Source organism: Notamacropus eugenii, chromosome 5 (genome assembly GCF_028372415.1).
Source record: "Notamacropus eugenii isolate mMacEug1 chromosome 5, mMacEug1.pri_v2, whole genome shotgun sequence".
NCBI lineage: Eukaryota > Metazoa > Chordata > Mammalia > Diprotodontia > Macropodidae > Notamacropus > Notamacropus eugenii.
This window is the reverse complement of record NC_092876.1, coordinates 71,943,709-71,958,473: the sequence shown is the minus strand read 5'-3', so window position 1 is coordinate 71,958,473 and position 14,765 is coordinate 71,943,709. Positions and strand designations below refer to the sequence as shown.

Below are 14,765 nucleotides of genomic sequence, written 5' to 3'. Positions count from 1 at the left end.
TTTTGGGGTGGCTCTCTAATGCATTTATGAACTGTTGTATATGTGCTAGGCATACACTAGGCATTTACTACATGTTATTGAATGAATCAATGAATGAGTACATATTTTCTTGGAATATTGGATCAAAGGGTGATCAGGTGATGCTGGGGAGTGCAATGATTCAGTGAATAAGTGTCAGGGCATTGGGACTTGGAGTCAGGAAGACCTAAGTTTAAATCCTCACACTAGTTGTGTGATCCTAAGTCACTTAATTCTCTGTGCCTCAGTTTCTTCATCTGAGGAGGTTGAACTGAATGGCTTCTATGGCTCCTCCTAACTATAATTCTATGATTCTATAAGTAACCCCACACCCCTACCCCACTCCAGTATTCTGGTATTATCTATGTGTCAATTCATATCTTAAGAGGCACCAGATCTGTAGAAGAATTAGTCTCTGAATGGGAGTGGTGGTGCTAAGTGGTGTGATTGTGTGTGTGTGTGTGTGTGTGTGTGTGTGGCACTGAGGGGTGGGGTAGGGGAGGGAAACTATCTTCTGGATCAATGAAAGTTAGAAGTACCAATGAGGTGGCCCCTCGGTGCTGGAAAACTGTATTTCACGGGACTTCCATCTGTGTTACAGTTTCCAGGATGAGACAAATATATGTTACACAACTCAGAATAACAATTAATAAACAAAGATTTGTTGAGTGCTACTATGTGCCTGGCCCAGTGCTATGAGTAGGGATACGGAGACTAAAGTGAGAAAGTATCTGCCTTCAAGTAGTTTATATTCTGTTGTTTATTATATGTTCACAGATAAGTAAACACAAGACATATACAAAGTAATGGGTGTAAGGGGTTGGCGGTGACATCTGAGGGAATCAGGAACAGACTTTTGTAGGATATGAGCATCATGTCAGAGTTGGGAGGGACCTGAGAACTCACAATGTCAGAGCTGGGAGAGCCTTCAGAACTCAGTATCAGAGCTGGGAGGAGCCTAAGAACACAGAATGTCAGGGCTAGAAAGGGCTGAAAAAGGCTTTCTTAAAGAAAGTCAGAAAGGATGTGCAAATATAAAATGTTAGATCCTGGAGGCATCTTAGAGATAATCCAAGCTTTTATTTTATACATGGACTAATAGTATCAGAGAGGAGAAATGATTTCGTTAACGCTGCATGGCAAATTAATAGCAGAGTCAGGACTGTAAGCCAAAGCCTCCTTACTCCTAGCTTTTTATTTTTTCATAATACCTTCCTCTGTCCTCCAAGATTATTGAATCTGAGGTTACTCTGCTGGGATTCTAATTGACTATTAGCTATGCATTGGATAACTAAGTTTTGAGTAGCAGTAGTGGTGAGAGGAGCAGGAAACCACTCCTTAGAGTGTGTTTAGGGAACCAGGTCAATCAGCAAATTCCTTAGGAAACCCTGTCCCAGTCTCCCTACTTTCTTTAAACTGTAGGGCCCATCCAGGCTCTCCTTCTTGGATCAATATGTGGTTAAACATAGACAAACAACCTGTTTAATTCAAGGGGTGGATAACTGGCCCTGAATAGTCTGGACAAGTCATCCACAAATGCTTGGGTAATTACTGCCTCCGTTTGACGTGATAGTGAGTTGTTCTTATGAATTTCTTAATGCCTAGCTGTTTTCACAGGCTTGGCCCTGGAAAATGCCCCTTGGTTCTTTTTCTCTGACACTTCTCCATCTCCCCTCCCATAAATAGGGCACCTGTGCAGGACAAGACCCACAGATCTTGTGTTCATCATCGACAGCTCCCGAAGTGTGCGGCCCCGGGAATTTGAAAAGATCAAGGTCTTTTTATCCCAAGTCATCGAGTCCTTAGATGTGGGGCCCAACACAACTCGAGTAGGTGTGGTCAACTATGCCAGTGCGGTCAAGCATGAGTTCCCCCTCAAAGCTCATGGGACCAAGGCCAGCCTCCTTCAGGCCGTGCGAAAGATCGAACCACTATCCACAGGCACCATGACAGGCCTGGCCATCCAGTTTGCTATCAACAAGGCCTTCAGTGAGGTTGAAGGAGCCCGACTCAAGTTCCCAGAGATCAGTAAGGTAGGTATCAATTGTATTTTCTTAGGAGTCTAGGCCTTTGGTATCTTGGTACTAGATGCTAAGCCTCATCAGGGCAAGAAATACTTGTCATCAACCCTCTCAATGTTCTTAAGAATTCTCTAGGGGTTTTATCATCTTTTTGGTGATGGTGGTAGAGATAGTGGTGATGCTAGGTGATACTGAGTGTGGTTTTGATGGTGGTGATGGGAAGGAAGGATGACAAGAATGATATATGAACTCTGAGGAATGATGAGCTTCTATTCAAGGTTCCATGTCATTCCCCCACTCGGTAAACATCAATGGCTTCCTAGTATTACTAGGTGTTTGGCTTTTAAAGCTTTTCACAATCTACTTCCAACCAAAAAAGAGGATTACTATGGAGAAAAGGGGATTATACTGATTTTGTTTGGTCCCAGAGGGTAGAATTAGATGGAATTGGGAGAGAAGAAGATTTAGGCTTGACAAAGGAAAAACTCCTTACCAACGACAACGGAGTGGTCCCCAAGTAGAATGGCCTACTTTGGGAGGGGCTGCATTTCTATTCACTGGAGAGATCCAAGATGAGACCTCATGACCACTTGTTAGAGATTTTGTAGTCAATTCTGGACGAGTCAATAGGCATTTCCTTAGTGCCTATTTTGTGCCAGGCATTGTGCTATGCATTGAGGATACAAAGAAAGGCAAAAAACAGTCCCTGTTCTCAAGGACTTCACACTCTAATGGGGGAGACACAGAATGTAAGTAACTCTGTACAAACAAGATATATATGGAATAAACTGGAAATGATCAACAGAGGGGAAACATTAGTTTTAATAGGGACTTGAAAAGACTCCTTACAGATTGTGGGATTTTCTCTGAGACCTGACGGAAGCCAGGGACGCTAAGAGAGGGTGTAAGGAGGGAGAGAATTGTAGGCATGAGGGACAGCTAGTGAAAATGAAGTGGGTAGAGGGGCAAATGGAATGTTGAATGCAAAGATTAATAAGTTAGCCAGAGATGTTGGATTGTAGAGTATGTGTAAGAAGTAAGAAATCTGGAAAGGCAGGAAGGCATTAGGTTAGAAAGGTCTTTAAAAACCAAACAGGGCAATGATCTAAGATAATTCCAAAAGACTCATGATACAAAATACTATCCACATCCAAAAGTGACCTGTGGAGTCTGAATGCAGATTGAAACTACTATTTTCTCTTTCTTTTGTTGTTTTTTCTTTCTCATGGTTTCCTCCTTTTGTTCTGATACTTCTTTCATAACATGACTAACATGGAAATTTGTTTATTATGGTTATATATGTGTAGACTGTATCAGATTGCATACTGTCTTGGGGATGGGGAAGGGAAGGTAGAGAGGAAAAATTTGGAACTCAAAATCTTACAAAAGCAAATATCAAAATCTAAAAATAAATAATAATGAAAAAGATACAGCAACAAAAACCAAATGAGATTTTACATATGCAGCTGGGGGTGATAATGAGCTAGGATTCTTGTTCAGGTTGGAGTGGATGGCATCTGAGATCCCTTTCAATTCTGAGATTCTGTGGTTGGGAGACAGGTCCTGCTCTCAAGGACCTTACAAACTAGTTGGTTAAAAGGTTAAAAGAAAGAGTGTGATAAATACAAATAAAAAAGAGGTTCAGGCAAAGTTCTGGGAGGACTTTGGGGAGGAAAACTTGCTCTGGGATGGACAGGTCTTCATGGAGGAGATGGTTCCTGAGCTGGGCCTTGAAGGAAGGAAAGGATTTCAATAGACAAAGATGGGAGGAATCTATTCGAGGGATGAGAGATGGTGTAGTGAAGGCAAAGAGGTATGGGGGTAAAAGAGAATAGAGAGTATGCAAAGGAGAGGAGAATAAGAAAAAGCTGGAAAGGTAGGCTGGATCTGGACTGGGGAGGATATAATAAGAGTTGATTACATCAAGATTTAAAAGTACTTTAAATATGTTATTTCATGTGGCCTTAACAACTCCACGTACGAAGTAGATACTGCAGGTGTCCTGATCTCGTGGATAAAGGACCATGAGTCTCTCAGAGATTAAATGTCTTGTCCATGGGCACACAGTTGGTATCAGAGCTGGAATTCAAACCCAAATTACACCTGACTCCAAGAACACCAGGCTACCTCTCAGAAGTGGCAGCCACACTTTATTGTACAGGAAAGGTTAAGCCAGAGAAGGTTGTTGAGTAAATGAGTGACGTCATCAGTATCTTGAAATAGGGCCATTACTAAGACATGATATAATGGATGGATTGGAGATGGGATAGAATTGAGATAGGAAGATGAGCTCATTGGTACTTACAATGGCCTGGGTGAGCGTGAAGGAGAGTATTTACAGACAGGGGAACTAAAATGGATACAGTGGGAATAGAAAAGATGGGGCAGACTGTAAAAGATGGATTGGATTTTCAAGGGCCCTTCCCTGCTCTGACATTCTGTACTCTAGGGGCCCTCCCAGCTCTGATAGCCTGTGTTCTAGGGTCTTGCTCAATTCTAACAGGTAATCATCTTTTTAAAGTAGGAAGCTCGTTGAATCTACTGAGTGGAGCATGCTCCTTCCCTGGCTCCAGCTGTGCACATGTGAGGCTCATGATGGGCAGGGGTCTTGGTTTGGATCTGCGGGGTTGGACCCACATGCATTTCTTTGCCCCATTGCTATCTGCCTTAGACCGGGAAGGCAGACAGTTTCTCCAAAGAGAAGCCTACATCCCCGTTCCTGGGACTCGGGTGCCATCTTGTGGCCCGTGTTGGTTAAGGCTTTTTGGAGCGAATACTAGACTGGGGTGGGTGGAAGGCTTCGGCCTCCTGGCTCCGATTACACTCCCTTGGATGAGCAAGGATCAGAGTGCTCCCATCTGTTCCAAAGCCCCTTCCTCAAGCACATTGTTGCTTTGATCCATTTCCTGCCAGGGCGCCAACATCCACATCTCTGTAGTTGTGGGAGAACTATCTCCCATCAGACAGACCATTCTTGGAGATTTCCCACTAATGATGACCCTGCCCAAGAACAGAGAAAGGCTTGGAAACACAGAGATTTTACCTCCTTTTGGGGGGCAAAGATGGAAGGAAAGACATGTCTTTTACCTCTCCCCCTCCTACCTTGGAGATGAAGAATGAGTTAGATTAGAGCATCTTCTGGAGACGCCTGCTGGGAGTGATGAGGAACTGCAGAATGGGGGACTGGAAAATTATCGAGCAGTGAGAGCATGTACTCAATCAGAGGTTCCCAAACTTATTTGGCCAACCACCTCCTTCAGAAAAAAAATTACTCAGCATTCCCCCCCCTCCCCGGAAATCTACTTTATTTAACCTTTTAACAGATTTTTTTTGGGGAAATTTAAATCATTTCAAAAAATATAAAAAATATTTTTAGATGATGTATCTTAAATTTAATAATTTCTTGTAAATTTGTGATTTTTTCTTGCATTGAAATTTTGATGAGGCAGTATTGCATCATGTAACTCTATAGTATGGCATTGTAAACATGGCATTACACACACATATTCTTGCTGATGCATGCTGGATTTATCACATGCAACAAGTTGACTTGATAACACTTGCTTGTTAAGACCTGTAGGCAAACGACCGCTGATAGGTTATAATTTGCATTTTGTGTGTTTATTTGGAAAATAATGTAATCACTATGACTCTAACTCTGTTACTCAACAGATGAAACCTGTGCGAATGGTTTTTCAAAATTTTCTTCTCTTTTCTTCTTTCCTTATGCTTCTACCTTCCTCTTGTTTTTGTTCAATACCTCCCAGTTGTACCCTCAGTGACTACACCCACCCCATCATTCCAGCCTCCCCGCCCCAGATTGCTCACTTTGGGAACCTATGCAGAATAAGTTATGCTTTAGGACCTGGGTTCAAGGTTTACTTCTTTTACTTGAAGAATGCTAGACTTAAAGTCAAGAAAACCTGGGTTTAGATCCCTCCTCTGGCACTCACTAGCTGTAACCTTGGGACAGACACAATCATTCTAGGTCTCAGTTTCCTCATCTGTAAAATGGGGATTAAAGGTGCCTCTAGTCACTATCTCATGGGTTTGTTGTGAGATATACATGTTGAATTGGATAGGGTTGAGACATCCCAGATCATTTTAACTAGGTGAGGCAGTGTCTAGACCAATGAAAAGACTTTAGACTAAGTGTGAAAAGTCTTTGAAAGCCATTGGATGAAATGAAATAACAGCAGCCTTGTTTAAATGTGCTGGGAAACTTGCTCATGTTTCTAGGCATTATTTATGGATTATCAAGTTAAGAAGGAGAGGGAATTCAGAGTGTTACTTATGTAAACCATTTTGCAAACTTTTAAGTGCTCCAATGTCAGTGGTTTTTATTATGCTTGACCATGTGACCTTGGCAAGTCATTTATGGCATTTAATTTCTTCCTCTGAAAATTGAGGCAGTCAGACTAGATAGCCCCTAAAATCTTTTCCAACTCTGACATCTATGACCTTATAATGCTATGATCTATTTCCCATCAACAATTAGCCAACCCTGTTAAAGTATACTAAATGGTCACTCAGTAGATTTATCTGTAGAAGGCAGCATCCTGACCAGACTTAAGGCTGATGGGTGATGGAGAATCTCCTGTTGTATCTACTGTCATAGGCACAGATGATGGTGAACTTAAATCCTCCCCTCTCTAAAGAAATCATTCTTTGTAAAAGTTGCTAAGATTTTTTTTTTTGGCGTTAGTCCTCACCATCTTGTGGGCTACTCTCCACAGCACCAGCTCTTTCTCTTGATCTTACTTTTGGTCCCAGGACTTTTTCCACCTTGTATAGTCCCATGAGAGACAATATGGTAGAGTGAAGAGGGATCTGAACGTAAACCCAGAAAGATCTGGGATCACATCCTTTCTTTGACACATACCAATTCAGTGATCTCTCAGTGATCTAGGCATTCTGATTCTGGACTTCAAGTTACAGAGATCATGTGAACTTGCATTGGCAAAGGGAATTCCCAACAGTAATGATGTCACAGGTGTAATCCCTATGTACTAAAGTAGCATGTATTAAAACTTCCCTGACCCAGAACTCCCATGATCTCCTAAACCTCCTGGATCTACATGGTCATGAAGCTGATTTGGCTCCCTGAGTTCCAAGCCCAGCTGTACCGAACTCCTGAACCTTCTCTATCAAAGAGCATTAGTGACTTCCTCATGGCTAAATGAGGTGCCCTTTGTTTTTGTCTATATTCTCTTTCAAAGAGGCTGCTGCTGACCCCTCTGCTTCTCACTCTGTGCCCTTGACTTCTGGGAACTCATACTTCCCTGCTCCTCCGTAAACCTCTTTAGTTACTCTTCCAACTCGTTCATTTTGCTCTCGCCTTTTGTCAGATCTCTCCTCCCTCCTCACACCCCACTCCTCATGTGGGTATTTCTCTAGGGTCTGTTCTTGGACATTCTCATTCATCCCTAAGTTTCTAAACCCATAATATCCTCCTCTCCTCTCCTCTCCTCTCCTCTCCTCTCCTCTCCTCCCCTCCCCTCCCCTCCCCTCCCTTCCCTTCTCCCTGACTCCTCTTTCTGTCTCTGTCTCTCCTCTCTCTTTCTCTCTCCCCCTTGACTCTGTCTCCTCTCTCTCTGTCTCTCTACTCTTTCTGTGTCTCTCTGTCTCTCCCTCCCCAGTATTACCTCTGTTTCTTTGTCTCACATACAAACACATGGACACACAGATAGACACATATACACATATATACCCTTTGTGTCCTCTCCTCTTTTCTGAACTCCAGAGCTCTATTTCTAGCTCTCCATAAGAAATTTCTACCTGAGTATCCCTGTGGGACCTCCAACTCAGAGTGAGCAAAACCGAGCTTATTATTCCCCCCTTAAATTATCTTTATCTTCTGACTTTGTGTTTTTGTCTATGGCATCAGTATTCCCCCGTCTCCTCTGTCCCCAACCTTGAGGTCAGATGTGACACTTCCTTCTCCTTCATACCTTGTATCCAGTCAATTACCAAGGACTCTTGAAGCAGTCCCTAGAGTATCTCTTGCTTCTGTCCCCATCGTCTCTCTTTCCACAGCTGCCTCTCTTGTCTGAACCTTCATTATCACCTTCCTGGGCTGTTACAGAGGCCTTCTGAAAGGTCTTCAAGGCAACATTCTTTTCCCAGTTCAATATACCCTTAATGCTTCTGCCAAAACAATTCCTCTTTTGCACAGATCTAGTTATATCTTTCTTTTGCTCCAACATCTTTAGTGGTTCCCTATAGCTTAGTAAATGAATGAATGAATGAAAAAATTTATTAAGTGCTAACTATGTGTTAAGTAAGCATTGTGTTAAGTGCTAAGGATATAAGCAGAAAAGTAAGACAGCTCCCTTTTCTGAAGGCTCACATTTGGTTGGAAAGAGATGACAAACATCGGAGATTTCAGCTGTAAGTGAGAGGGATGCAAAGGCCCCTGTGGTCCTTAGGTTACAGCTTACTGTGGTAAAGCAGTTGACAATGCATATTTTAAAATGTTATTTCCACTGATAAAACTCTAGCTATTTGTGATGTTGAGCCACCTGAATACACAGAGGACTTTTGTGGTGAGAATTTTCACTTCTGGGTTTTTAGTTGCTGTGGCTGCTGAGGAAGATGGGGCTGAATAGTGGAGGCTGCCAGATCACACTGCAGGGGCTCAGCTGGAGGCTCAGAGGTGTGGGGAGCCCTGTTATTTTTGGGGTTCATGGGCTCAGGTTCCTGGCCTGTTTCTGCTGGATTCTGAGGGGAAGTATTATTCGAAGTAGTGGGAGTAGTTTAACTCACCTGACACATGCCACCCCCCCTTACCCCCCAAGGCACTGAGTGTGCCTTGCCCCTTCAGCCAGGCTGGTTTGCTTGCCCTGTGGGTGGCAACTGGTTGGCAGTTGGTGGGCATCCAGCTTGGGAATCAAGCTCAAACTCTTCTGCCTTCTACCCAAGACCCTTTGCCATCTGATGCCAGCCTACCTTTGTAGTCTTGCTGCCCCTTTGAACTCTACACTCCAGCCAAACTGAATCATGATCTCCTTCTAGACACACACTCTCCATATCTTTGCTCTCACTGCTTCTGATACTTAGAATGCCCTCCCTCCTCATTTTCACTGGTTGAATTTCTACCTGTCCTTCAAAGCCTCACTCAAATGCCATTTCCTTCAGGAATCCTTTCCTGATCCCATCATGACCTTCCCCCTCAGACCTCACAAAATATTTTTGAACCTGTCTAATATACAATCATGTAATATTGCACATCATAGTGATCTAGCTTTTGCCTTATTCCCACAGAAGACTGCAAGGTCTACAAGGAGAGGACCTATGTATTAATTAACCTTTGTATCTCCTTTAGCATCTAAAAATAGATGCTTAATAGGAATGAACAGGAAATTTACAGTGGAAAGAATAGTGTCTGGATTCAGAAGGCCTGGTTTCAGATTTCATATACAACTCAATACTTACTTGTGTGATGTTGGGCAAGTCAGTTAGTCTCCTTGGTCCTCAGTTTCCTCACCTGTAAAAATGAGAGGGTTAGAATAGATCATCTCTTTGTGCTCTTCCGCGTCTAGATCTTTAATCCTAGGAATGAATGGATAGATGAATTACTGCCAGTTCCACTTTCTGGGGCCAAAAAGAACAAATCTATTGTTATCAAAAGGATAGCCCTTGGGAATTTTGAAAACTACTATTACATCCAGCCCAAGCCTTCCCTTTTTCAGACTGAACATTCTAAGTTCCTTCAACAAACACTTATATGATGTCATCTTCAAGTTCTTCACCATGGTTGTTCCTCTTTTGGACACTCTAGCTTATCATAACGTCCTTCCTCAATGGCGATGCCCAGAATTGGAAGACGTTATTCTAGCTGTGGTCTGTCAGGACATGGCACAGTCTTTTATTTACCTTTCGAAGCTCTTCACAACCTGGTCCCTTACCATCCTTCCAGACTTCTCATACTCTTCTCCCCTCCACACACTCTACAACTCAGCTACATTGGTCTACCTGCTGTTCCTTATACATGACCCTTGGCCTCTTGTGTGAGAGACTTTCCATCTACTCATTATGCATTTTATCCGCACCTAATTATTTACATATTGTTTCCTCTACTAGAAGGTAAGCCACTTGAGGTCAGGGGCTGTCTTTTGCCTCTCTTTTTTGTCTTCCCAGGCCTTACCTAGCACGACAGTTGTTTAATAAATGTTTGTCAATCAATTGATTATCACCTACTCCACTTGTTCAGGTGTGTCTGACTCTTCCTGACCTCATAAGCTATTGAATACTGTCCATGAGGTTTTCTTAGCAGATATTGGAGTGGTTTGCTATTTCTTTCTCCAGTGGATCACATTTTGTTAGAACTCTCCACTATGACCTGTCTGTCTTGGGTAACTCTCCATGACAGAGCTCATAGTTTTATTGAGCTATGCATTCCCCTCCGCCATGGCAAGGCAATCATCCAGGAGGGATCCTCTTCTGCACTGTACCAAATCAGACTGACTCTTTGGTTTAGCCAGTCTAGATTCTGTCCCTTCTACCTCCAGATGGGTAGTGCTCCTTCCTTGCCTAGGCGCTCAGGTAGGGCCTGGTTCCCATGGGCTCGCAACAGCAGAGCTACTTGTAATATTGTAAGGTCCCCAGGAGGGGCCGCTAAACACTATGGAGCTGGGGCAAAAGTTACCCCATATTTGAGAAGACCAACAGCACAGAAGGAAGGGATGGCATAGGTATGGCTTGGAGTCAGTGGTCCTGACCCCAGGTACTACCTGGAGTCCTCTAGACTCCTGCTGGATGAGTGGTGACCTTCCAAGGGTTCTTGACTCAGTACAAGATATTTATAGATTAACACCCTTGGTGATCCCTCTTATATCATGGTAGCCCTTTTCATGTTCCTCATAAGGGGGCAGGCTGTCAACAGGATCACTCTCCTTATCTTATTGAAAATAACCTTTGATTGGAATCTTTGGAGGGGCTTCTTCAGGAGTTGAAGGATATAGTCAAAACCCTTCCCTTCTACTACCTTAGAGCCCAAATGAGTAGCTCTCAGATGACTGAGCTGCAGAAAGGATAAGGGCAATTATGAAAGAATATACCAGATCTTTATGGAATGCTACTGTTGAATCGGCTTTTGGTAGACTGGACTGTGTTCATCTGTGAGGAATTACTGCTACTACTACTACTACTGCTAATGATAATAATAATAGTAGCTAGCATTTAAGAAGGTTTGCCAGACATTTTACAAAATCATCTTATTTGATCCTTCCAACAACCCTACAAGGTTGGTACTATTTTGCTTCTGAATATCATCTCCTCCCATTTGCCCTCCCTTCTATCATTCCCTCCCCCCTTCTCCCATTCCCCACTACATTCCTGTAGGGTATGATAGACTTCCATACCCAATTGAGTGTGTATGTTATTCCCTCCTTAAGCCAAATCCAATGAGAGTAAGGTTCACTCATTCATTGTCACTTCCTTTCTCTTCCTCTCCAATGTAAAAACTTTTTCTTGCCTCTTTTATGTGAGATAATTTATCCCATTTTACCTCTCCCTTTCTCCTCCCAATATATTCTCTCCCTTTAATTTTATTTTTTAGATATCATCCCTTTATATTCAACTCACCCTGTGCCCTCTGTCTCTATACTTATACATACATATATATATACGTATCTATCTGTCTATCTGTCTGTCTATCTATCTATCTATCTATCTATCTATCTATCTATCTATCTATCTATCTATCTATCTATATTCCATCCAACTCACTAATACTGAGAAAGGTCTCATGAATTACAAATGGTTGGTAGTATTATTATGCAAATTTACAGATGAAGGAATTGAGGCACAGAGAAGTTAAATGAATTGTCCAGGGTCACATGACTGATTCTGAAGCAGGATTCGAATTTAAACTTTACTGACTTCTCAGCTTCCTCATCTGTACAATGAGAGGGTTGAACTTAATCTCTAAGGTCCCTTGTAGCTCTAAATCCTATGAATTCTGGGAAGCTGTACACTGCATCCAGCAGACTCCCTCCCTTACCCACCCAAATATTGTTTCAGATCTTTCTCTCTGTGGTCAGGATTCCTGGGATGTCTACAGGGTAGCTGAGGCAGAGGAGGTCCTCACCCACAATCCAATCAATCTCTCTTCCACACTCAAACCCTGTATTCTCTCCTGCCATTTACCTGAGACAGAACAACTGTGTGCTGGGCAGGAAGGAGAACTTCATTTGGGCTCCACATGAGCACCACTTTGGTGGCTGCAGCACTCTGTCATTTCCCATACTAGCTAGAAGAATATTGGAGCACTGTTAGACTGCCTGAAAACTTCATCAATCCCAGACTTCCTATCACTGGGTTCCATTGTACCACAATCAGTGAGCAAAGCTGCTGTCCCCAAATCCCAGATTTGGGCCACCAGCAGAGCAATTATCCCCACAGGCCCTTTTACAGACATCAGACCATGTAACATGGAAGGATGGAGCTCAAATCCTGCCTTTGACACAGCCTGACTGTGTGACCCTGGACAAGTCACTTAACTTCTCTGTGCCTAGGCTATTCTTTAAGACCATATCAGTTGCAGAGAAGGGACTAGCCTGAATGGTAGAGAGAATTTTCTCACTTGGAAGTTCACTATATCAGTGAGATCTCTGGTCTGGTCTCTGTCCATATTTCCTAGGCCTTAGTCAGATCTATTAGGATTGATAGACCAGCAGCAGGTGCAGATTGTCTGTGTAAAGACCCATTTGTCTGTGTGGCATGGCAGGCATGGCATTCCTCCTCTAGGGAGACTGAGTCTCAGGTGGGCTTCTATGATTCCACTTGTGTCTGGATAGGACTTCTCCCGAGCGCTCCATCTGTGCCATGATAGTCCAGGAGCAGGCCACAGGTGCCCAATTCCAGAACCTTCTTTTGGAGAATATGACTGTAACATGATGTTGGCCAGTATGTCCAGTCACGGGAAATGTGTCTCAGGCCAGGGACCAGGGTTGCTGAGATTGGCCAACTCTTAGCTCTTCCTAAAAATATCCCAACAAATACAGGCCCCGACTCAAAACAAAAACAAACCCTGTAGTTCAGACCTTGGAGAAATTTTTGCTGCCCTGCAGACCCTTGAGAACGGGGGCTCTTAACCTAATTCGTGTCATGAATTCCTTTGACAATCTGTGGGCCCCCTCTCAGAAAAATGGTTTTAAATAATCAAAGGAAATGCTAGATTTCAGTTAGAGGTCAATGGAAATAAATATGTACTTTTTAAAAAAAAATCCAAATTAACAAAGCTCCTGAAATCTACCCCTGATTTCTTCTGGGAGTTGTCTATGATCTGTGGATTAAGAATTCCCATTTTAGCTAAGACCCAAGATCATTAGGTTCTATCAATTTATTGGGCCAGACTACCAAAAATCTGGCCTCAATCTGAGGATGCTTGGAGGTCCTAGAAGAAAGAACAGAAGGTCCTGGAAGTAGGTGGAGTCAACTGTCCCACCCACTATCAGCAAAATCAGGCTAACATGTTGTTTGACCAAATGGGATATAGATTTCCAGAATGCCTGGTGCCATCAAACTGCTAATGGCCCTTTGTCCCTGGGGACTCCCTCCAGTTTGGGCCAAGGTAACTCTTGTATCGTCTCATCCACTGGGATAGATTTCCTTCTGGACCACCCACTATGACACTGGGAAGGAGTTCTGAGGCATTCACCTTCTGTATATGCTGGTTCAGGCAAAAGGCCGTAGTGGAATACACACCTGAGACTCCCTTCAGGAATCTCAGTTGGGATGTGCTTGAGAATACACCTGTTCTGGGAAAGCCCTTTTCAGGCAATTTCTCCAGGGCTGCTCAGGAGGGACCAGCCAAGATGGAGGAAACCACTGATGTATCTGCAGATCCTGGTGGTTAGACTTGTCCCTTACTGAGCTCAGAGTTACAGGGCCATGAGTTTGATTCTTGGCTCTGTCTTTCATTGCCTGTGTAACCTTAGGTGAGTCACCTGTCTCTGATGGACTGCAAAGATAAGGATACATTAGATGACCTCTAGAGTCCCTTCTACCTCTAAATCTCTGATCTTAAATCATTTGGTTGGGCTGTCCCAGTAATTTTAGCCTTTTCCCTGAACACTTACCTGTAATACAGCATTCATGAGGGAGAGCCAGGGCAGCTTGAGGGGCATGACTTGGGTTTGCTCTGCCACATGGGGCCTTGATTACAACACAGGGATAGGATCAAACCCATAGACAGATTCGCCATCACTCATTTGGTGACTCTTTCAAGGAATTGGCCCAGCTGTCCCTCCACTGAGCTGATGGGATTTCGACACCCAAAGCAGGACCAGTCTCATTCAATGGATGCCTGAAATACCACTCACAGTTATTCCCTTCTAAGACCTAATGAATCATGCTCTGCTTCTGCCTTGACAGGTGCAGGGATAGGATACACCTTGTTGTACTTGTAAAATCATTTTTTTTTCAGTCATATGTGATTCTGTGACCTCATTTTTTTTTGGCAAAGAATTGGAGTGGTTTTCCATTTCCTTCTCCAGTTCATTTTACAGATGAGGAAACTGAGGCAAACAGAGTTAAGTCATTTGCCCAGGGTCACATAGATAGTAAGTATCTGAGGCCAGATTTGAACTCAGGAAGATGAGTCTTCTTGACTTCACATCTGGCCCTCTATCCACTGTACAACCTAACTTCCCTCTAATAGGACACACAGACCTTTTCAAAATCTGGTCATAGCCAGGCTGGAGACTCTTGGACTGTGTCTCT

At 43.2% G+C, this 14,765-nt stretch overlaps 1 protein-coding gene across 2 annotated transcripts in view; it reads left to right on the top strand.

Moving 5' to 3' along the window:
- Window positions 1–14,765, top strand: part of MATN1 (matrilin 1) — a 50,695-nt gene that overhangs the window by 20,691 nt on the left and 15,239 nt on the right. For both annotated transcript variants that reach the window (XM_072609631.1, XM_072609630.1), the window contains exon 2: window positions 1,705–2,051. In XM_072609631.1, coding sequence (XP_072465732.1) covers window positions 1,705–2,051 — 347 coding nt within the window. The remainder of the gene's footprint in view (window positions 1–1,704; window positions 2,052–14,765) is intronic.